The sequence below is a fragment of the Podarcis filfolensis genome (genome assembly GCF_964270895.1).
Source record: "Podarcis filfolensis genome assembly, chromosome: 6".
Lineage (NCBI taxonomy): Eukaryota > Metazoa > Chordata > Lepidosauria > Squamata > Lacertidae > Podarcis > Podarcis filfolensis.
Window position 1 is genome coordinate 65,242,134 of NC_139609.1, and position 24,636 is coordinate 65,266,769.

At 41.7% G+C, this 24,636-nt stretch overlaps 1 protein-coding gene across 5 annotated transcripts in view; it reads left to right on the forward strand.

Moving 5' to 3' along the window:
• Nucleotides 1-24,636, forward strand: part of MAGI3 (membrane associated guanylate kinase, WW and PDZ domain containing 3) — a 115,648-nt gene that overhangs the window by 84,997 nt on the left and 6,015 nt on the right. For 2 of the 5 annotated variants that reach the window (XM_083617297.1, XM_083617296.1), the window contains 8 exons: nucleotides 41-132; nucleotides 2,246-2,438; nucleotides 4,253-4,444; nucleotides 8,987-9,172; nucleotides 15,681-15,783; nucleotides 18,008-18,110; nucleotides 20,390-20,533; nucleotides 22,953-23,091. In XM_083617297.1, the coding sequence (XP_083473423.1) occupies nucleotides 41-132; nucleotides 2,246-2,438; nucleotides 4,253-4,444; nucleotides 8,987-9,172; nucleotides 15,681-15,783; nucleotides 18,008-18,110; nucleotides 20,390-20,533; nucleotides 22,953-23,091 (1,152 nt within the window). Of the gene's footprint in view, nucleotides 1-40; nucleotides 133-2,245; nucleotides 2,439-4,252; nucleotides 4,445-8,986; nucleotides 9,173-15,680; nucleotides 15,784-18,007; nucleotides 18,111-20,389; nucleotides 20,534-22,952; nucleotides 23,092-24,402; nucleotides 24,492-24,636 lie in introns of all 5 variants that reach the window. The other 3 variants (XM_083617299.1, XM_083617300.1, XM_083617298.1) reach the window with 3 other exon arrangements.

The following is a 24,636-nucleotide window of genomic DNA, read 5'->3' on the forward strand; positions in this document are numbered from 1 at the left end:
CCCAATGCAAACATAACTCTCCCCATCTTATCTTAACTAGCTCCAAATACAAAAGATTTGGATGTTTTTCTTCGAAAGCAAGAGTCTGGCTTTGGCTTCCGTGTTCTTGGAGGAGATGGTCCAGATCAGTCAGTGAGTAAAGACATTAGCTGTTGTAAATCCTATTTGTCCTTAATATTGTCTTCGCTAATCCACAGTTATAAAGTAACTGAGTTATCTGTATCTCAGTTGCAATTTGTTTATGCCACTGATAGAATATTTTGCTCTTTTTCATGTTAGTGTAACTGTGCTTGAACAGAATTTTTACAGAAGTTCTGATAATCAGTGGCTAAAATTTAAAAAGAAATACTTTTACCTATGGCTTGATTCGTTGATAGGGAACTCATTAAACCTCTGAAGATGATTTGGGGTGAGAACTATTGGCTTTCTCCATATGAAAGGCATCAAATCTCCAGGCCCTAAAGTCTTGCACACATTTTTTTATCGAAGCAATCAGAAGAAGGGTATCTATACCACTGTGTGTAAAAGACTTCTGGAAGGAGTTTTATCATTTACTAATCAAAAGGCAGAAGATAGCTTTTCAAGTAAAACTGAACAGTGAAATTGAGAAAACAATGTAGTCCTCACTGAGGTGATATTTATCAACTTTAGCAGTAGATGAGAGACAATATGAACAGACATGCTAAGGTCAAATCTGAATAAGGCGAAATTAATTTATCCAGGCAGAAAACTGCCAAGAAGTACATAATATATTTAATGATTAGCATGTTGTTTATTTATCTGCAAAAGCCAATTTTCTTTGAAAATATATATTTAAAAATTATCATTGCAAAAACTGTGTCTTGATTAGATTACAGTACCAATACAACTAACAGCTACACTGAAAATGTGATGGGTTTAAATTTCAGATGGAATGTGAAGTCTTGAAGGGCCAAATTGCGTGATTCAATTAAAAGCCTGTTTGTTGGCAATCCACATCTCCCAGTAAAGTTGAATTCATGCATATACTTGTAGTGAAGTCATTATGTTCCACACTGCCCCTTTCCTCACAAGTGGCAACCAGTGGAGCTGGAGTAGGGAAATGCTGAGTGGAAGGACATCATCTGTATGCTTTAGCTAAACTTTACCAGTCTTGGCCCTTTTTATTTGACAAATTCTGAAGCATTCCTTGTTTCCTCTAGTTGGACACCCCTGCTCTTGTTCTGCATGGGAACACCCAAACGTGCTTATTGTTGGGCTGCTTCCTACATTAGGGCCGGGATCCATAGAGCCCAGTACGTGAGCAGAAATAACTTCAGTGCGTTTGTGTGGGAGGAGTTGGGCTTGTTTGTTTTCTGAATGCATGTCCTCCACGTTGCATTAGACACTGGTCTGGAAGGTCTCCTGATGCTCAGGAACAGTTTTGCTTTGGGTGTAAGGGGCTGCAGTGGGAAAGGGAAGCTAGAAAATCCATAATGCACCCACAGAACACCCCACATGATCCTTCTTCAGTATAAAAAGACCCTTCTGCATCGGAGAGGGTGACTACAAGGTTTCATCCTGTTATTTCTAGGGTTGTAAGTGGTGATAAAGGCAAGTAAGCAGAGCTGTGAATCAAAACTCCCATTGATCAAGTTTGTTTGTTTTTAGTTTGACATACTCTGCCACATCCCATGGGATTAAGCGTAGATAACTGAGTTAAAAATGTAGTACTCCCAATTGTAGTGACTGGACCACCATGTCTTTCCCTATCCATAGCCACTATCTAAGCTAACTTAGCTTAAAGCACGTTAACAGTTTCTGAAAGCTTCAAGACTCAGTCTTTTCAGAGAAAGGGTATTCCATAATGGAGATGCAGCAACTGTGAACATCTCTACGTGTTCTTGAAGTCTTGATGGTACATAGATTGTAAAATTGAATGGGCATTCTAGGTTGAGGTCTTGATAGTTCATTCTTACATTATCTAAGACTCTAATGCACTAGTGTAATGTGCTTTGAGTGACACATCCCAGACAGAAAGTAGGTTGTTGCATTTTGCACCAGCTGATGCTTCTGTGCTTCAAGGCAGCCATAGAGGACATAGCTTTGCAATGCGAGATGCAGATGTTACTTTTCCTGGTGCTTTCGTTTTGGTTAAAACTGATTACACACACATTCACCCTTAAGTGTTGTGGGAACATGGGATTTTGGGGTGAACCCAGAACAATTAAATATTGTGATGTATGTGCATTCCTTATCCTGCATAACTATTCTGCTTTGCTGTTAGATCTACATTGGAGCCATCATCCCACTGGGTGCAGCAGAAAAAGATGGTAGACTCCGTGCTGCTGACGAGCTGGTATGCATTGATGGTATCCTGGTCAAAGGGAAATCACACAAGCAGGTTCTGGATTTAATGACTAGTGCTGCACGAAATGGCCAGGTGCTGCTGACTGTCCGCAGAAAGATCTTCTTTGGTGGTATGTGCCACATCTGTCAAGCCTGTCTGTTGCACTTGGTATTGCCTCCTGTCCTGGCAGTGATTTAGTGCCAAAGTGTGTTTCCATGTCTCTTACAGGAATGATCCACTCTTCTTATGATCAATTTTATGTAATTTATGAGAAAGAAATCAAAGTGATGAGGCAAAAACAACCATGTATCGATGTAAGATACTAATAGATTCTTAATGCTTCAGAATTAATACCACAATTGAGGTTTTAAAGAAATTCATACTCAGGGTTTTTTTAAGTAGTCCCACATTAGCTTTCAGTATAGAAATATGATATATTTAATATTGATTCGCTTTTGGGAAAGCTTCACATCATTTAAGAGACTGGTAGTAGGGCTTGCTGAACTAGCCCGAGTGGGAATTGCATTCCTCTAGTCAGCTTCCAGCCTGTTGTTAAAAAAGACCTCCCATGAGAAGCTCACTTATTTCTTTGCCTACCCAGCCATTCTTGTATCTGGTACATTAGAAGTGTTGCTGAATATTGCTATATGCAATGTGTATGCATTCAAATCTTTTTTTTACAAAAAAAGAAATCCAGGTGGAGGTGGCTAGGAATGTCAGCAATTTGCCCTGTGGACTGTAGCCTTCCTTATGGCAACGGTATTTTTTTCTTACTGGTGGTGATGGTGGCAGTTACTGTTATGTCGTTGCAACTGGTATTATGGCTCTGGATGAGGGTCATGGCTTAGAACAGAAACAGAAGGCTGAGCTCCCACTGAATTCACAACTAGAAGTCACTGGAGGTTGGCCAACAGCTGTAGGGAGTGGTATGGCTAGCGGGATCAGCTCATATTGTCCATCGTCATGGGCCAGTCCTTCCTCCAGTATTATGCAAAAGTTGGGTTTTCAGCAGCATCTTGCTGATTCCTGCCCTCCCAACTCCAAATACCTGGAAGCTGTTAATGTATTAATATTATGATATGTTTTGATTCCCGTTATGGACACAAGTCAGCGATAAGAAAAGGAAAAGAAAGATGACAGGCAGCTTCTCTGTCTCCTGTTTAGAATGATGATGTGTTAAGTAACAAATAGATTTATATTGTACCTGGTAGCTGCTCTCAGCCTCTCTTATAGAATGAGAAGATCAGTTTGACTGAGAATGTGGGGAGGCCATCTGAAAAGTATGAATGGATTGACCAAAGAAAACCACTTTTTGTCTTTGAACCTCAGTCTGTATGACCAGCCTAGATTTTGACAGTGCTGCGTGTACTTTACAGTACTAGTGCTCATTGTTTCAGTGAGATTACTTAAAGAAAAAGGAATCTTAAGTTGCTCATGAATGGGACCCATTCAAAAGGCACAATAATTTGCTGGCAGTTCCCTTGTTTCCAGGACTCAGGGGCACATGAGATCATTGTTCTTATAAAGATTACATTTCTGGAGAGCACTTTATGCAATATCAGCCCTGATTATGATTTTCCAAATGAATAAAAAATTGTTTAAAATAACCTCTTGGCATTCTCTGTGCTAAAAACTGGGGCAATACCTACTATAGTATGTTTACAAGCACAATTTGGCGTTGATTTAAACATGGAGAAACACTTCTAAACACATAATTAATGTTTATATTGTTAGTTGTAACATAGCATGTGTTCTTTAATTGTTTAATGATCTGAAATATTAATGTGTTGGGGTGCACTTTTGAATCCATTTTTTTTGCTTTTAGCTGCTCTGCACATACCTTTTCAATGTATTGGTTGCATGTAAATGTTGTTAATACATCTAGCTACATACTGAGCATCATTCCTGATTCCTTCCTCTGCCTATTTCTGTGGTATTCAATAGTAGATAAACAACTGGAAGAAGAATCATCACCCCAAGTTCCCATTTCCTCGCAGAACGGCTCTCCTAGGCTAAACCGAGTAGAGCTACACACCAAGCAATTCCCAGAAGCCTATGATGTTGTGCTGCAACGGAAGGAGAATGAAGGATTTGGCTTTGTGATTCTTACCTCGAAAAACAAGCCACCACCTGGTGGTAAGTACTAAAAAATTGGTTGTCTGCCTTGCTTATCAAGGGAGTTGGGCTGGAGTTGCATCCTTCCATTGTCTGAACCATTTAACATTTACTCCCCAAATAATTTAAGGCTTTACCTCAAGAGTGGGGAACTTCTGGCCTAGAGGCTGAGTGCAACTCTCCAGGCCTTTTTATATGGCCCTTGAGACTCTTCCTATGCCACATCTCCTCCCCAGAGTCACCCCATCTTTCTAGACCACACCCCTCACCAGCCCTGCATTGCACCTTCCTGGCCTGTTTTTGCTTCGCCTGTAATGTGTCCCTGGACCATGATAAGGTCTGAATGGAGGATGGGGAAACAGCCAAAGTGGCATACAAAGGTGTAATTTGCAGTCATTGCTCTGCTCACTTTTGCTTCTGACGCCACCCACCACTGACATGCAGCTGCCAGAAGGTTGTCCTAAAAGGAATATGGCCCTCAGGCTGAAGAGGGTTTCCCACTCCTTCCTTACAGTCATTCCTTACCTAAAAACAACGGGTGGATGGGGAGAAAGCCCTCAGCAGTTTCTCAAGTTTGTAAAAGGGCCCATGAGTCAAAACATGTTGGCAACCCCTGTTCTGTAGCATACACAGCCTAAGAGTTGTTTCCTCTGAAGTAATACATTTGCTGTGTTTGTACAACCAGTGCTGTCAACTGGAAAGAAATAACGGTCTAGCTGTTGTCACCTATGCTGTGGTAATATCCATAACTGACTATTTCATGTTGCGTTAGGGGCTACCCCTTGAAGGTATCTCCAAAACTTCATTTTGTACAAAAACAAGCAGCTGGCCTTGTTGTCTGACCCTGGTTATTCAGAGCATATCTTCCTAGCTTTAAGAAAAAGCTGTACTAGTTTCTTGTGTCTTTCTGGGCTTAATTTGAGGTGCTTATCAGGGCCCCTGTTGCATGGGACTGAGGTATCCCAAGGAGTTCCCCCTTCTTTATGGTAATTTGATAAGGCTCTTTTTCATGCATCTCAGTTTACTGAGTTAATCCATGTGGTGACCAATGATCTGTCCTTTTCTGTTGTGGCACCTGATTTTGGAATGCGTTCTCTGGGGGCAGTCCTCCTAAAACCAATCCCGATGAATATGCTTTATCAGGTGAAAACATTTTAATTGCTTAGGCCCATGGCATTTTAACTTGGAAATGTTTAATCAGTTTACTGTTCTTAGTATTGTTTTAGCCTGCTGGATGTTTTTATAGTTATCCATCTTAAAACCCTATGTAAATTAAATGCAGTCTCAGAAAGCTAGTTGTGCCTCAGACATAGATTTGTGGCATATATAATATAGATGGAAGATTTTTGCAATGTTTCTTTTTTGTGGGGAAAGCATAGTGTGTTGCATTTAACAACAAATATGACATAACTCAGGAAAACCAATCAAGCTGAAGTCCATGTGTGCAATAGTGGGTTTGTATCCTTACTTGACACTTGAACAAAGATACTCTTGTCAGTAAAACTGACTGTAGATATCTTAACATGTTGGATATGTTTAGACTTGATCAGATCAGATCTGATGAATAGTGAATGTGAAGAGTTTCACCTGTTTTATTAATATTAAGCTTCTGTTAAAGGCAAAAGAGTAGGTAAGCCTGGCATTTTCTGGTCAAATGTCAACCAAAAATACATTTAGAAACCTTATTCTTCTAGTACCAAAACAATAAAATGTTCATTTCATGTTCATTAAGAATATATTTAAAAACAAATTCTCAGCTATATTCTCCTGAACACCTTCAGATTTTCCCTACCTCATATGAATAACTACGACAAAAAATTCTATATATTTCCCAGAATATTGTTTTAGTAATATTTGTTCATAAAATTAAAACAAAATACAGATAATGAAATTGCAGATTTGTTTAAACTCATCCAATTTTTTTTTTGAAAAATGTTCATTTCTGGATTCCTTTTGGGTACATTGACCATAAATCCTACTCAATAGCTATTTTCTCAATAGCTGTTCTTTTGGTTGCTGTTAATGGAGTGATTTTTTAAAGTGTGAGAGCGAGAGAGGGAGAGAGGGAAATAGACACTTAGGATTATTTTCATAGTTGACTCTTTCCCCACTTAGTTGCACAGAAAAAAGGCAAGAATATAATCGTTATTTTCAGATTGCTTTGTCTGAGACTATGCTTTTAAGAATGATTTGTATGTAAACTGTTTTCTCACAGTACACTTCATGAAGTAGCAAGGAGCAGTGTAAAAAATAGCTATTGCGATGGTACTAGGTCAGTACTTGGAGAGTCATCCTCTTTTTTAAAAGGCAGTTGCTATGGAAACTATTAGAACTGGAGCTGTCACCCTCTGATGCTGTTGAGTTGATTATGTGCCCTGTGTTAGAAATATGAAATACTATTTTCATGCTGCCTAATCAGTGCTTAGACCACATCAGAAAGGAAATTGTTTTTGATAACTAAGCCATTTTTTCTGTGTAATCCTGATGCTGCATAATGCAAAACATTCTTGTGCCTCCCGTAAAAAACCAAAAAACCAAAACCAAGACCCAATGGAAGAAGTAGCGTTTGGCACAGAAAATGGGGAGCTTTGGTAGAAAGTTCTGGAAGATAATGAACATTTTTTTTCAGCATCATAAAGACAATAATAGCAGGCCTAGGGTTTGTGGAATACTTTAAAAGTATTGTTCGTTTCATTACAATTTGCACTTTGATACTTTTTTACAATTGAAAGTTAGCCCACTCTGTGTTACCTTCAGTTAAAAGTCTTAACAGTAGTAGTGATTTTGAAATGTGTAGTATGTTTATACTGACACGTTATTCTTTCATTTATAGCCACAATATGACATTAATTAGATTAAAACTGAGAAGAAATACAAAAAAAAAAACATGTTAGACATCAAATAGCGTTAAAAACTAGAAGCCATATCTGTCATTTTCTTTGTGACAGCCATTTCATTAATTGCAAGCCTGAATAAGATAATCTAAAATTGCTGGTGGCTTTCTGAAACTGCATGAGATTTACTGTCATAGTTTGAAATGCCATTTGGTAATTTTGCTAAGTACAGCTCAGCACACCTCTGTCCCATCTGTTTCCTTCATGTGATGCATAGTTTAGAATAAAGCATCAGTTCTATACAAAGCAGTTCAGACTTCCAGCTACCACGCAAGGTTTGGAGTGATTCTAGTTTACTTGGTATGTAAGATGTCACCCAGGGTGCTAACAACATGTGTGGGAAAAAGCAGCAGGCATAAAAAATTGATGGATACTTGGGATCTTGGGAATGGAATCATAACAAAAACTGCCTATATGTGCAGTGTTGTGTGAGCAACTAATCACAGAGGGAGTATGAGCAGCTGCAAGGATCTAGGCAGAATTCAGTCTCTTTCTGCTTTAGGCCTTCAGGGTTTCAGAAAAGTAGAATAATGGCAAAATAAACAGATGCATGTAGATTTAATAATTTCCCCCCACAGACCCATAAGCTGAGCAGGAGGGCACCTAAGAATCACTTGATGATACATTTCAAAATAATTGGAGAGCTAATAAGATCACCCTCAAAAAACTGGAGAATAGTAAATAATAGTTAAGCAGTTAAAGGGAAGATCTAGTAAGATAAAGTTGCCAGACAGGAGATTTCAAATTCAATGGGCAGTTTCCCTATTTCCACCCCACGGCAGTGGGAATTTTGCTCCCCTTTGTGTAGCTGACCAACAAGTGAATAAGAAAAGAGAACCTTACTTCATTCAATGGCAAGCCTTATTCAGATTTTATATCTAGGGGAAAACATAGCACTGTATAGACCCCCATGAGTGGGGCGGCCCAGGGATGTTGCAACTTAAATATTATTATGAGGTCTTGGAATTAAAACAATTGACTTGAATTATTAAAGACTCAATGGATATCCCCTGGGTTCAGTTGGAACTGGGCCCTTTGGAACCAGCCCTACATGCATTCCCCTTCCTGTGCCCGACATGGTTGCAGCTAAGAAAGCTTTTGAATCCCTTTCTAAAAGCAACATTTAACACGGGGAAGGTTTTCCATCTGTGTGAGAGACATATCTTAGTACAACCGATCAGTAGGTGAAATACCAGGTGTAGAGTCGACAGATAAATTGAACTACCCAGCAGTACTTATTTCATCCACAACAGCTGAATGAACTTCGTCACTCATTAGACCAATGAGTTAATCACAAACTGTCTTTTTTCTGAAATATCAAATATCATTTAAACAACACGAACAAAACCCTCTCTTTTTCATTTTTGCCCCATCTTTGCTGGTTCCCTAACCACGTGCTTAATCTGCATTTTGGGTAATCCAGCACTGCCTGTAACCCCAAACGGAGTACTACATATTTTGATCTGATGATTATTTTACTATGGTCATAGGCTATCAGATGGAGGCTTCCACAGTTAATCCTTCCAGAAGGTACAGACTTTTTAGATTCATGGTTCGTCGACTAAGCATTGTGTGCTCTTGCAGTGGTTTGTGTAAATGATAATGGATAACAGTGCCCATATAACAGTGTGTAGTAGAGACATGAATATGACTTTTGTTCGTTCTTCAGTGATTCCGCATAAAATTGGGCGTGTCATTGAAGGGAGTCCAGCTGATCACTGTGGAAAACTGAAAGTGGGAGATAGAATTTCAGCAGTGAATGGCCAGTCAATCGTAGACCTCTCACATGAAAACATTGTGCAGTTAATCAAAGATGCAGGGAACACTGTCACACTCACTGTTGTTGCTGAAGAAGGTAAGAATGTTATTGTTGTACTTTCTAGATACAATAAGATTCAGCTGCCACATGGTCACAATCTGGATCTTTTCAGCTGCTTTCAATATTGCCTACAGTCATACCTCATGTTACGGACGCTTCAGGTTATGTGTTTTCAGGTTGCGGACTGTGGGAAACCCGGAAGTACTGGAACGGGTCACTTCCGGTTTTTGCCACATGCGCAGAAGCACTAAATCACGCTTGTGCAGAAGCACCAAATCGCGCATGCGCAGACGTGGCGTTTCAGGGTGTCAACACTGCGGATTGCAGACGTGCCTCCATCATGGATTACGTCCACAACCCAAGGTTCCACTGTATCTGAATGAATTGAATGGGTTTGGGATTGAAGGGTCACGTATTCTACTGGTTTCATTCCTATCTGGACAGTCAGTTCCAGAAAGTGGTATGAAAGAACTTCTGATGGTCCCTGTGGCATGTCCTGCAGGGTTCTTTATTGTCCCCAGTGCTGCTCAACATCTACATGAAGCTGCTTAATTAAGTATTTTGCGGATTTGCATTGAGATGTCATTAGCAGACGGTGACACCTAGCCCCCTTTCTCCTTTTCTTCAGAATGGGATTGGACAGTGGAGATACTGAATCATAGTCCAGAGTCAGTAATGAACTGGATCAGGGTCATCAAAGTGCAACTCAATCCAACTAAGACAGAGGTGCTTTTTGTAGGTGGTGTAGGCCAGGGAGGTAGTGATCAACCTGTTTCAGATGGAGTTGCACTTCGTGCTCCTACCCAGACCAGTATTGCATGTAGATTCAGGTAGCATCTGTGGCATGCATATGTCGCAGTTCTTAAATGGTCATACTAGTTGTCAGTCCATTTTGGGGCAAAGGACTTGACCATTACCTAAAAAGCATCTAGCAGTTTGGAGACTGATTGCCTGGAGCTTTCTATCCCATGAGTCTTCCCAAACCTTATTATCTCCATTGAAGGCCCTCCTCTAACCCCACCACCACCATTTTGAAATTAGATGGGTTGTGGTTGCTTGCACTTGAAATTTCCCCACCAAAGAAACTTGCCTTTGCATCTGGCAAAATTTTCACTTACCCAGACATTAGCCAAGTCCTTACAAAATGAGTGAAAATCAGGGCAAGGAAGATTTTAAAGTACTACATGGGTAAGTAGGAGGGGGGAAAGAACCACCTATCTGCTGTCAGTCCCCACCAAGTAACTTTTATCCCTCTAGCAGAGGCTACTTCATAGAGTCCAACTTTGGGGGATGGGGTAGAGAATGAGGTAAGAATAGGGCTGTGTTTTTAATTTTTTCCCATCTCACTTTGCAGGGATTGGGTGGCAATCTCCTCCTGTCACATCTAACTTCTCCCTTCAAACCAGCCAGGCTGATGCAAAATACTGTACATCAAAACAACCTAGTCCTCTAAGTAACAAAATGACTTTTTATTATTCTGAAATCCCATCTGCTGATGTAGCATTGTCCCCATATAGTATTTTCCCTACACAAACAGCTCAGTATAAATATGTAAAATCTAATCACTTGAAAAGAAACTCTTCTCTGGCTCAGTTTACTGGTATGCTTTTTTCCAGACTACTGCCTGCGCATGTAATTAAACTTGCTATTGATATTTTGCCAGAAAGATGGCTTTCTACAATATTGAATAATAATCACCTAAAACCAACCTGCCATAATATTGATTCCACTGATTTCACATGTTATGACTTGTGACAGAATATCAAAGACATCATTTATCTACTTGTCAAGGCTTTTATACTTACAACATCCATTATTTTCAAGGAAATGCTTTCACATTTCCCCCCACTCCCAATTTCATTTTTTTATATTAAAGGGGAGAGAATGGTTACTCAGTGAAGATGACATTGAGATTCTTCTTGTTATTGTTACTGCCCTTCATTCTAAGGCCCCCAGGGCAGGTTACTACAATTTAAAATACAACATTAAAAACAGTTTAAAACAACTCATGGTAGTCTCTTTTGTCTTTCGGTTTGAATCTTTGCCACCACAATCTGCTATTTTCTCTAAATGCTTGAGAAGTGAGCCAACTGCAGAAATTTAGAGATGTACCCAATTTTCCGTTCCCTGGAGTTTTGCAGATAAAATTGAAGGTAAAATGAGGACCCAAGAATACATAAAGGGAAAAAAAATAACTGATTGCAAAATAAAGACTAGGCAGTCGGACATCTACATGGTTCAGAGGATACTTTCTTGTGGGTTACATAAGTTAATGATTTATAGAAAATCGCTTAATATAAAGTTGAGTTCAGGTAGGTGTACTTGAAATATGTGCAAGTGTCCAGATCACAAAATATTTGGTGGTTACAACTACATCACTGAGGAAGGAGCTAGTGTTCATGCCAGTGTGGTTATAGAGCAGAATTGAAGAAGCTGTTAGGCTTCTTTCAAAAAATAGAAGTTTTGGCCAAATGAAAAGAAAAGTGAACTGAAACTTTTGTGGGGTGGTGAGTACAAACAAACAGTAAGGGATGCTGGGGGTGGGGAGATGAGTGCATTGCTGGAAACATTACGACCAATGGCAAGAGGCTCTTTAAATACATCCATAGTAGACTGTCTAGCGTAGGCTTGCCGTATGCCTGAAAATCCCAAACATGTCTTCTTTGGGGGGGCCTACATCCCCATTGGGGGGGTTGCATTTTATAGGAAATACCTGGGTTTGTGGGGAGCTTTGTTTTATTTTATTTTTAAACTGTGCCCCAGAAGCGGAAGCGTTCGCTTTGGCCGGAGGGGAACGTGTGCGAGGCCCGCATGCTACCAGCGTCACTACCAGGCCTGCGTGACTCTTTCCCAGCCTGGGCTGGCAGCAGCCACTAAGGAAGCCACCACCGCTGCTGCTTCCGCTTCCTGCTCCATTTGGGCCACCTGGAGCCCAAAGTCTGTGAGTGGTGCCAGGGCTGGGAGCGCTAGAGTGAGGGACTCAGGACGAGAGCTGGAACTGGGGTTACCAGAGCCCAGCAAGTGCTTGGAGCTGGCCCTCTGCCTCTTCCCTGTTGGGGGATTAGCGCAATCGGCGGTGGCAGGCGGCGGTGGCCCTGCTAGCAATCTCACAAATAAAAAAGCTCAAAAACTTTCCAAAAAAGCTGAATAGCTTTTGTTTAGCCGCTGGTCGCCTGGATTTTTACTTCTTGAAATATGGCAACCCTAGTCTAAGGAGGTGGTTGGACCTTTGGATGTCAAGAAATTCAAATGTGTGCTAAAGGAGGATAAATAGATTGCAGAGAAGCTGAATGAATTCTTTGCATCTTTCTTTGCAGGAGGAACAGAGGCAAATAGTTGTGTCAAGATATGAAGTTTTAGGCCTAACGGACAAAATAAAAACTGACAAGTCACCAGGTCCAGATGGCAGCAGCCAGAGAGTTCTCAAAGAACTCAACTGTGAAATGGTTGATCTTCTAAACAAAAATAAGTAGCTTGTCCCTAAGATCAGACTCCATACCTGAAAAATGCAAACTAGCCAACATAACACCAATTTTAAAAACTGAATCCAGGGAGATCCTGTAAATTATAGGCAGGTTAAGTTAACATCTGTCTTGGGAAAACTGGCAGAAAGTTTTGTTAAGGATTAAATAACCAAGCATATAGAAGAACAAGGCTTGCTGAAGCAGAGTCCCATATCACATATCACAAACCTATTAGAGTTTTTTGAGAGTGCCAACAAGCATTAGTGAAATGGTTAACATAGTGCAGGCATCCCCAACCTTCAGCCCTCCAAATGTTTTGGAGGGAGATTCCACCATCCCTGACCGCTGGTCCTGTTAGTTAGGGATCATGGGAGTTGTAGGCCAAAACATCTGGAGGGCCGCAGGTTGGGGATGCCTGACGTAGTGTATTTCAGTTTTCAAAACGCTTTTGACAAGGTAGTTCACCAAAGATTCCTAAGCAAGCATAGCAGCCATGGAATAAGAGGACCTTGTGGATCAGGAATTGGTTCAGTAGTAGGAATAAATTGCTGGAGTGGAGGGTGCACTTGTGCACGGATCCTGCTACAGTGAGAACAGGATGCTGAACCAGATGGTCCATTGGCCTGATACAGCAGGCTCTTCTTATGTTCTGTTTCAAAAGGATGATCTATACCTCCATCCATTAACTGATCAGTAGGACTATAATCAAAGAAAGAAAAACAGCTTTTGAACCTGCATCACCATAGCATACTAGCTACTACTGGCTTTGCTTTTCCCTGTTGTTTCCATTAGTTGAAACATCCTAAACTAGAAATTAAAAACCCACTATTAAACTCTTTTTAGCATCTAGAAATGCCAACTTGTAACTTTCTCTGTTTTTTTGTTCCCATAGTCTCTTTAATTTAAAGAAAAACAAATTGTGCTTCATGCTCCACAAAGCATTATGTTAGCATTTTGCTCAAAACAGAAGCTTGTCAGCCCCAGTCATGTAGAAAGTAGAAATGCAGGCGGAAGAGGATGAGCAGTGGAGAGGGGAATGAGTACAGACAGATGGCCTTTTCCCTACCTGTGCTTATTAATTAAAACTCTTGAGTGTAAAACAGGAGAAAATGTTGACATTTGTCTTTATGGGGGCGGGGATATTCAAGGCATTTCATAGTAAGAAGGCCAAGCAATTCTGTGCTGAACTCTACAGGGTTTTCTTGCATGGCTGGGAAAATGGAACCTAATGTAGAAATCTGTGTTAAGGAATAGTGTTAAGGGCATTAATCTTACCACAAGGTATTGCAGATGTGAATGAATTTGCATTAAAGGAGGGAAAGCATTAACTCGGCACACCTAGTGTCATTAGACACTATCCAAGCCTTTTTGCTTCTTCCAAGATTTACCAGTTCATACTGGGCTAAAATCTGTTCTTTAAGGTTTTTCACTGAGGGAGATTGTTTTGTTAGTATATGCTTTGTTCCTTTCTGAGTGGCGCCTTACGTTTCAAAAAGCATTTGTTTTTGTAAGTGTGGCTGGGCTTACTGTGAGCATCTAATCCAGGGAAATTAATCCAGATGTTGCTGGGTTCCAGTGCCCGTCATCCCTAGCCATTTGCCATGCTGTCTGGGGCTGATGGGAGTCGGAATCCAACAACATTTGGAGGGTTTTGCCTCCCCTCATCTAATCACTGTGTATGCTGTGTTGGAGGCAGAAGCACCAGTAAGGCCTTATTCAGACAATTCTGCTAAGATTCAAAATTTGGTCTTGTGTCTGTAGCATTTGGAGGCAGCCTGACCTGCTTTGGATCCACTCTGCATTTCCATTTTGATTCATTATCCATGTCCAAATCAGATCTGTGAAAACTGAACCTATTTTGTCTCCATTTAATATAATGTGGAATTTTAAGAACTGCTGCAGCTTATTTTATTCCTTTTCACATAAGTAGATGAAATTTGCAGACAAGCCCCTCCAGAGTCCTTAAGCCTGCCAGTAGTCAAGCAGATCCATCCAGGGGTTTTCATGTAGGGAAGTGCGCAGATCGCTCCTGCGCATGCACAAAGCGGCGAACCCGGAAGTAAACACTTCCAGGTTTGCCGCGTTCATAACCTGAAAAAACGCAACGTGAAGCAAACACAACTCGAGGTATGACTGTAAATAACCTTTTGTCACCATTTTTTCAGCCTGGGAAGAAGAGCGGTCTGTCAAACTGCAGATAACTCAATAAAGAACCTTATCAGTTCCTTGGCAGTTCACAGACACCTTTCATCCTTCCTTCCAACTGAAGATATATGAGCAATTATACTTCCAATTAAATTGAATTCCAAGTCTTCTTTGTGTTATTCAGTTCACTTTGTAAATAATAAAGGATGGGGAAGAGTCAGCTGTAAGTTTCCATCATAAACCTTCTGCAAAATAGAGCTTTCCTCCCTCTTTCCTTTTTTTACAGAGACAGTTCCGTTTGATGTTATATTCTATATTTATAATCCAATTTCTTCCAACCTCGCTTGTACAAATATAATTTGGACTAACATTCAGAGGAGGGTTGCCGAATCATAAATGTAGAGAAGAAAACTTTAAATAAATAAACCATAGGCTCCCTCCCTGCACCGTCTTTTGCACCGAATGAAGTCTTATCTCAAGTTCAAACCTTAAAGTCCTTGCAGTTGGTTTGTTCCACAGTTTGTGATCTCATCTCTTCTAGCACATGTCTGTACTTTGGTCCAATTAAGCTCTAATTAATAGGAGAACCTCTGCTTCCTAATGGCAGCATTGGAGGGTTTTCGGCAGGCAAAATGCTTTTATACTCAGTGCCTCCTTGCCCCTTGCATTCCATGCCAGAGCGAGAGCCAGGTACCAAGGTGAACTGCAAGTGAAGCCTGTTCTCCTTGTCCCTGGGGGTAATTTGCAATGATAATTACCCTCAGTCTTCTTGTTTTTCCTTCGCCAACAATCTCCCACTGTTGTGGGGGTTGCCTTCATTAAGGCAGAGCAGAACTAGAAACCACAAAAGTAGTATATTTGGCATATTTTTTCCTTTTTAAAATAGTGTTATTATGTGCAGGGTACTTCTAATCTCTCTCTCCTGTCTTGATCAGAGCATCGTGGTCCCCCATCAGGAACAAACTCTGCCAAGCAGAGTCCAGCCCTACAGCATCGGCCAATGGGAACAGTGCCAGCCAGCTCTTTGTCTACTGACAGGTACAAATACTTTTGTTTTTTTCTTATTTTTAGGCCACTTAGAAAACAGGGAGGCAAGAAGGTAACTCTTCTTGTCTTTTCTATCTATGGTCAAAACAAGTTAATTTTCTGGGACGCTTTCTTAACTCAGGAATTGATCTAGTCCCAGTGCAGAGGACTTCTTCTCATCTGGTTTCTTGAGGGTTATGTTTACACCAAGGGTGGGAAACCTTTTTTGCTCCAGGAGACACAGATCCCAGCATCATGTGCCAAATGAATTGGGCATGAATTAGCACTGGAAAAACATACCCTGCTATGTAAAATATCAAGTACCGTATTTTTCCGAATATAGGACGCCCCCTTGTATAAGACCCCCCTATTTTGGGGGACTCAATTTTAGGGAAATGGGGGGAAATGGCCCAAAGTTGTTGAGCCTCTCCCCCCACGCAGCCGTGGGCAGGAACACTCCATACATGGTTTCCCGCGCCCAGCAGCATCGGGGGAAGTTGCACTCCCAGAAGCGCAACCTCCCCTGATGCCGCCGCGCACAGGAAACGACCCAGGGAGCACCCCCTGCACGCAGCAGCATTGGGGTTAGTTGCATTCCCGCCAATGAGCTGGCTGGTGGCACGCAACTTCTCTCCCCCCCCCCCCATGTAGCTGCAGGCAGGAAACACCCCCCAGATCGCTCCCCACTCGCTGCGGCATCGGGGGAAGCAGCGCTCCCACCAATGAGCTGGCTGGCAGCATGCCGCTCCCCCTCCCCATGCCACTATCCATGTATTGGACGACCCCAGTTTTTTGACGTGAATTTTGAGTCAAAAAACCTCATCCGATACACGGAAAGATACGGTATGAATGTTGCTTCATGCTTGTTTTTCTTCATTGGGTGGGTTATGCCTAGGAAAGCAGGGAAACTCATGAAAGTCTTCTGGGTCAGCCATATAACCCAAGACACCTCCTCTAGTTCTTTTCCTGCCCAGGATGGAGCTTTTTCTTCAGTCTGCCCCCCACATTGCTTCTCTGAATCAAACTCTCCCCTTTGTTCAAAATCATTGTCAGTCTCCCTCCCCCCAACCTCTTCTCTCCCCCCCCCCCGCCCAGCCCCCTTTCTGGCTCGCTTTTTCTGTTGTCTTTCCTCCCTTCCCCAGGGCTCTGCTTAGAAGGCAGGCAAAAGCTGCAATAAAAAAAGACAACACTATGTTAGGATTGTTAAGCAAAACACTATTGTCACTAAGAAGCCTCCAACATGGCCAGTCGGAGACTTCCAGGAACCATTCGGTTTCAGCACCTCCCTACATTGGTTGCATGTTCCTGTTTTCAGCAGGGAACAGGATCACTCACTGTAGGCAGCAGGATTTAATCTCCATTCATCAACCCATGAGTGGAGATTAAAGGCTGGTGTAAGATTAGGGACATAAAAGGGAAGAGGGGGGGACCCTCAAAAGGCTTTGCAAGACTCCCTCTCCCTCCTGCTCTAAGTCCCCATCTCACTCTGATCTTAAAGGGAGCATTTTGCAAGCAAAGGCAAAGCATGGAAAAACTCTTCCCCATCCCCTTCAAAGCACTGCAGAGAATCAGTATTGCCAAAGCCACTGTCCTGCCAGCTGATGACGCCATGGATGCTCTCCAGTTTTCATCCAGAGCTATTTCAGATTTCAGCAGTGGCATGTAGGACATGATTACATTGCCACAAGACCACAATTGTTGTTGTTGGTATCCATTTGCCTTGAGAGATATATTTTAATAATAATAATAATAATAATAATAATAATAATAATAATAATAATAGTGTTAGTTTATTCAGCTCCGGCCCTTGAGCTGATATGGCTCATCTTGCCTTGAGCCCAGCAGAGTTTAATCCCAGTCCGCAAATGAAAGGATGAAGCAGGTATGGTGCTACATTGCTATGCTTTATTTCTAAGCTATGCTGAGAGCATACAAACATACATCTTGCCTCTGTGAGAGCAGAGAGCAACTCCAACAAAGAAACAACAGAACAAAGAAACAGGAAACCAGTGAACGTCACATCCACTCTCCCTTTCCCGTGAGAATCCAACAGTAACTGAACTGTGGAATGAAAACATAGTCCCATGACTACCAGCTGCTGCTCAGTGAGGGAAACAGAAACCAACAAGTAGTAGTAGTAGTAGTAGTAGTAGTAGTAGTAGTAGTAATGACATCAATCCTGCCCATCTGACTGGGTATAAATAAACAAACGTCCCTCTGCTTCCTTTAATTTCAGGAGTGCTGTAGAAGCTGATACTGGAAAAGAACAATGCAACAGTTTCAAGCACTTCTCGTCATCGGAAGGTGTTTCATCTGTCACAGGGAGCAAACTATCTCAGGTATAAACTCTTCTCTGGACAACAGCTCTGTTAAACTGGTGTCTATTGTTTGAGGCCGAAACTTCCCATAGCAAATATAGGGATAGGTAAGACTTTGTGTCACAGTCACTGCAGTGGATATTCTACAAACGCTATAAAAGCAGCAACATTCATGAAACTCCTTGATTTGAACTCCAAGGACTGGTTCAAATCTAACAAGAACTTTTTGGCAGAAGTGTTCAACAGTGGAACAGACTCCCTTGGTAGATTGTGAACTCTCCTTCCTTGGAGGTTCTTAAGCAGAGGTTGGATGGTCATCTGTCATGGATGCTTTAGTTGAGATTCCTACATTGCAAGGGGTTGGACTAGATTAACCTCAGGGTCCCTTCCAACTCTACGATTCTGTTATTCTATGTTACCATCACTTCTGACTTTATAAATGTCAAGTGCTTCATGTACTGTATTGGAGCTTAGAAATTAAAGAGGCAGCAGCCACATTTTGTGCAGAACATAATTCCACATAGTTGATTGGAATATTTAAAGTGCAGGAACTCCATTGGTGGTTTTGAGGGTGGAGATGGGCCAATTTGGAAGCAGACCCCATAGAATGTATTGTTCTGAATTCAGGAGCCACCTGGTGGCTGCCATGTGCAATGCTTGTAGCAGTGCAATACACTGACGGTACCAGAGGTCACCAATCTTCGTAGGTTTCTGGGCACATTTGGAAACCTGACAAACTGCCATGGGCACCATAAACACATATGAACAGCCACCCTGCAGCTGTGCATCCCACAACTATGCATGACCACATTTAACAAAATGTAGTGTTTAAAAATAAACCACAACTTGCAGAAGAATTCCTCTAGCATTACAGTAAAGCTCAGGTGCTTCATAAGACAATACAGGACTAGGACAATATGGGACGTGTTTGCTGGTCCTAGGCACTCCATCCTCCACATCAGGATTTGGGCCTGAAAAAAACAAGCAAAAGTGTGGGTGCATGGGTGGTAAGTTGTAATAAAGCACAATTTGTGACATTGCACAGCATCATTTATGTTAAACTGTCAACTTTAGCTTTTCGTTTCTCAGCTTTGTAGAGCTTGAGCCAACAAGAGACGGTCTGAACTCTGGTCTTAAACTAGCAGGGTTTTCTAAATCATTTAATCTTCAGGTGACTAGAATCAATATGAAGTGGGAAATTGGGATATTACTGGAAGATCTAGTCTGTTTAAGGATGGAGTGCTATGCTTTACATAAAGCTTGCTGGGTTACATCTGTGGTAGAAGCCTTGGCTACTTTTGATAAAGAACTTAAAATGTCACTGCAACTTCAGTTTATCCCTAACTGGTTAAGCTAGAATAGTTGTATTTCCAATGACTCATAATAATTTTCTCACTAAATCCTCATACTTCTAAAAGTAACAGAAAGGGGGGGAGGCATAGCTATTACAGTTGTGCAGAGTTTCTGGCCTAGACTTCGGTGCTAAAGAAATGGGAAATGGGAAAGAGCATCCTTTTTTGGAAGAACTTATGTTGGCCTTGTAAGTTTTAAAGTAAATAGAGTCTACATGTAGAATTAGTTGAGGAATTACTAAATCTGCACCAGAGGATTAGGAGAACCCTAGAATATACGTAGGGGATATGGGGTGAGGAGAGGGAAAGAACGTTCCATTGCACAAGCAGAAATCCTTGTGCTGACAGACTGTTCACTTAGCACTTCATTGGATTCCACCCAATATGACTAAATAAGCATTGAACTATATTGCATATCCCTGTCATTGGCTATTGCTGGCACAAATATATGCATGCATATCAGCTAATATACAGGGCAAAACACTTTTAAATGCTACATCTGCAGCATGGAGACCAAAGTGGGGTAAGCACTTTGCAGCAGCCCCTATATGGGGGCTTGGCTCTCAGTCAAAATAAAAATCAGGATGATCTTTAGGAAAGCCACTTTTCATTTGCAATCTTACGTTAAGATCTGCCTGAGTCAACTTTTTCTCCCTGAGCTTGTGCTTGAGAGATCAGGATCTGTCTTAGGCTCACTTTCTTCCCCAGTTTCTTCACTGTATGGAGACCCCAAATTCATGATCTCACTGAGTGAAGAAATTTAAGCTTGTGCCTGAGCTCTTCCTGGGTGCATTGCTGAAGGGGGGGCGGTGTACGTTGCCTGATATGTGAACTTCATTTCTGCTTAGATCATCCTTTGAATTTAAGAAATTGAAGCTTTCTCTAACAATATAGTAAGGAAGGTCTCTCTCCAATGTAATCTAAGTCTGCTCTATGTTTTCTGCTCAGATCCCTGGATGTTATCCTGTAGAATTGGAGAGAGGTCCTCGAGGTTTTGGATTTAGCCTTCGTGGAGGAAAGGAGTATAACATGGGGTTGTTTATTCTTCGGCTTGCTGAAGATGGCCCTGCCATTAAAGATGGGAGAATTCATGTGAGTATCTAATAGGTGTTTTTTGGGGGGTGGGGGTGGGCTTAATCACCTAAGATTCTTAAAGACTAAATTGGCTGACCTTGCTTGGTGTTTCAGGCCCTATTATTATTATTATTATTATTATTATTATTATTATTATTATTATACAGAGTAAGTATTGTCATTGCCACTCTCCCTTGTTTGCATCAACTCCCAAATAGTTACCAGAGTATTTGCTGGGACTCTTCAGCAAAGATAGCCAATGTGGCAGTCTCCAGTTGTTGGCCAGGATGGCCAATAATTAGCGATGATAGTAATTGTAGTCCAACTGCATCTGGAGGCCACTGTGTTGTCTGTCCCTACTCTCAGGGTGTACTTGTTTTTTCCAAAAATATGCCATGGGCTTTATCTCAAGTAGTGTCCCTTCCTAGAGCCCCAAACTTGAATCACATATTCATGTTTCCCGCCTTCCTCCCCCCCCCTTTAATCTTGAATTTATACAGTTGCACCCAGACACTAATATACCTAATGGTGAATCAGTAGAAAAGGGAGACATAACCTCTGTTATCGTGAAATAATAAGTAGCTTATGTTGGCAAATGCCAAAGTAGGTCTCAAAAGCATATGAGCAAATGCATGAATTAGTGACAAACAGAAGGGCAATGTTGACAGAGGTTGCTATATACAGTGGTGCCTCGCAAGACGAAAATAATCCGTTCCGCGAGTCTCTTCGTCTAGCGGTTTTTTCGTCTTGCGAAGCAACCCTATTAGCGGCTTAGCGGATTAGCGCTTTTAGCGGCTTAGCGGCTATTAAAGGCTTAGCGGCTTAGCGGCTAAAAGGCTAGTAGCGGCTTAGCAGCTTAGAAAAAGGGGGGGGAGCGAAAAAAATCGCAAGACTCGCAAGACGTTTTCGTCTTGCAAAGCAAGCCCATAGGGAAATTCGTCTTGCGAAGCGCATCAAAAAACGGAAAACCCTTTCGTCTAGCGGGTTTTTCGTCTTGCGAGGCATTCGTCTTGCGGGGCACCACTGTATTATTTTGGAGGATGAGCAGGTGAGTGAGCTCTTATATGACTTTGTCAGTGCTGCTTTTTCAGGAGTCTCAACCTCAACAGCCATGCCTTTCCTACTACCAAGCATCTGTCCCACTTAGCATATTGGCATACTTTTTTTAACAAAGGGTGTGCATCAGGAGCCTCTGAAAGTAGCTCCAGGGCATTGGAACTCCAGCACACTATTCATTGGATCATACTCTCTTCTTTACACTTCTAAACAAATAAAATAAAACAAATACTTTCCATTTTATGTAAGCCCATCTGCCCAGGGTAACCTCATTGGTCACCTGGTAACACTGAGAAAAATGAAGACTTTGTTTACTGTTCTTCCCTGCTGGTTGCAGTTTTGAACAGACTCTTTCTCAAGACACTACAGTGTTCACTGAGATGTATGCTATAAACGAATTTAATGATGTAAATTTTATTACTGCAGTATACCACTTTTCATTTTAGAATCAATTTGCAAACCATAAAATTATATCTGCAAGGATGTTTCTAGTGGCCCACGGTATATTTTGTTTATAGGAACCTAGATGCAGCTGTGCTGCTTGTGGTATATGGCTGTTAAGGCGTTGCTTCCACACTTTTTATTGCAGAAGTCTAAGGGAGTGATGAATTTGCCTGTAATTGGACAAAATACACATAAGCTAATCAAACTTGAAACCAGTTACAAATCGGAGCCTCAAGAGCTGTCCCCTGCTTTTTCCTGCCAATGTAGATCTTCTTTCCTAAATGAATGTTCTCACTGAAATGAGCTCTTTCTCCTTAAAAATATCTTTTCAACCACACAGTAAATATCTAGAGGGAGTTTTTCACAGCACTGTGAGTTGTTTCTATTTTTCAAGCAAGAAACTGCTCCAAACGACTAGAATGCAATGCTGCTTCCCCACCTTAAATGGAACCTGTTCCCTCCCCCTTTTACTCCCCGAGGTGTCAGGCTCCATCCAGCCCTGCATTGTGTGGAATGACTGCACCTTGTATATAACAGTGCCATCTGCTGGTCAGTTAACAACACTGCAATATGCACTTTGTAATTCTTGGGTTGCATTTCACACCTCAATGCCAACCCTTCCATCTCTCTCCGCCCCCAGTTCCACAGCTGGCCTTTAGCATTGTCCTTCAGCAGTCATATGTAGGTGCCAGCTCACAGAATGTAAAGCTGTTTTGAAGTTATCTAGAGTAGGTCAGTACCTGGAATTCCAGGTGATAATTGGGATGCTATTCATGGGTGGTGCTGTGAGTTCAGCAGATTTTATAACAGTATGAATATTGTTAGCCACTTTGAATTGAATATGCGACAAAACAGGATTTGCTTAAGCAGGTTCTATGTATAAGGCAAGAATTTGAAGTGCCCTTTGTGTTTAATATGGATGCTTTTCTTTCCTCAGGTTGGGGACCAGATTGTTGAGATCAATGGGGAGCCAACCCAAGGAATCACCCATACCCGAGCCATTGAATTGATTCAGTCTGGAGGAAATAAAGTTCTCCTCCTTTTGCGACCAGGAACCGGCTTAATACCAGATCATGGTAATATGGTACTTCTGTCCTGTTTATGGATCTGATGAATGAGAGGGAGTGACTGTCTTAGCCTGTTCTGTATGTTGCAGATGCTGCTGTTCTTCAGTGTTAGAAGAGCATTAACTCTGCTATCTTCTCCAGAGACAAGGTCAAGCAGACTTACATCTATATCTGCTTTCATACCTGAAGGCAGATCAGAGTTTCATGAGAGCTTTGTTTGCCAGAGTCAGCTAGTTGCCTAGAAATAATCTTCCCCATTTCCCGCTCCTTCTGTGCTGACTGTATGCTCTTTTTCTTCCTTGTCTTCCTGTATCACTTAGAGGAAAATGAGGTATATCCCCAAGGCCCAGGCATTGTTCTCCCTCCTCACCAACCCTCAGCAGTCCCCCAAGAGAAACAGTGATGTAGGTCCTTTGCCATCCACACCCACCAGTCCTTGAAGTCTTTGCAGAGGTGATACAGGCAGACACACAGAGAGAGGGAATTGACTTGAATAATGTAGAGGCATTAAATTCCCCCAGTCAAAGGTAAATAATGTTCAAATGCACTAGAGCAAGGGTAGCCAATGTGGTGCCTTCCAGATGGTCTACAACTGCCAGCACCCCTTCAGTATAGCCCAGTAGTCAGGGATCGTGAAAGCTGTAGTCTTACAAGCTCTGGACTTTACCTGGTTAGGGAAGGCAGCACTAGAGAAAAAGAAACATGTTGGGTACTATATTTGGAAGGACTGATAAAAGACACAGAAGTCTCAGCTCCCAGAGGATCTTGTGAGATCAGTCTATTTTCCCATGAGTGGACCCCTTTGTTTCATTACTTTACAGGAATTTGTGCCAAATAGTCTCTGAAAGCGACATCAATCAACAGGTTATATTGAGCTGTATTAGTCTGAAAGTAACTTTCCACAAGAGTGGAGCAGTTTGCAACAGACTTCGCCCCTTAACTGAATAACCCTAAGAAAATTGAGGTGATCCCTTTTGGGTGCAAACATTCTAAACAGACATGGGAACTTGAGAAAGTGGCTAAGGGGGGAAGGGACACTTCAGCATCTTTCAGCACTTTCTCTCAAGGCACACATACAAGAGCAACCACAGAGACCTGATGGTCTGTTTATTTAAGACAGTGTGACTACCAGGCTTCCTTGGTGGAGCGTACTCAAGCAGGTCTTGCAAACACAGGACAGTAAGGAATAGCGTGATTCTTTTTATTCTCACTATGCCAGCTCTTGCACTCTGCTTGTGAATCGTACATTTCTGATGAAGTCTTTTGCTGTGTGCTGTGATTTTGGTATATAGTCCTGGGCTTTTTCTCTTCCTCCCTCAGGTTTGGCTCCTTCCAGTTTGTGCTCCTACGTGAAACCTGAGCAGCATTAAAGCTTTCAGTGCTTTTCTTGGTCTTTCCTTAAAGACTTGGTAAATCTGCATGTCTTGTGATTGACCTCTTTTTATTTGCTTCAAACAGTAGTTTTTCGCTCTCCTTGTTTTCAGTTTTCTTTTGGCATGTATTGCTTAAGTGTAGTCTATCACTGATGCAGAAGAATAAGTTTTAGGAGTCCTG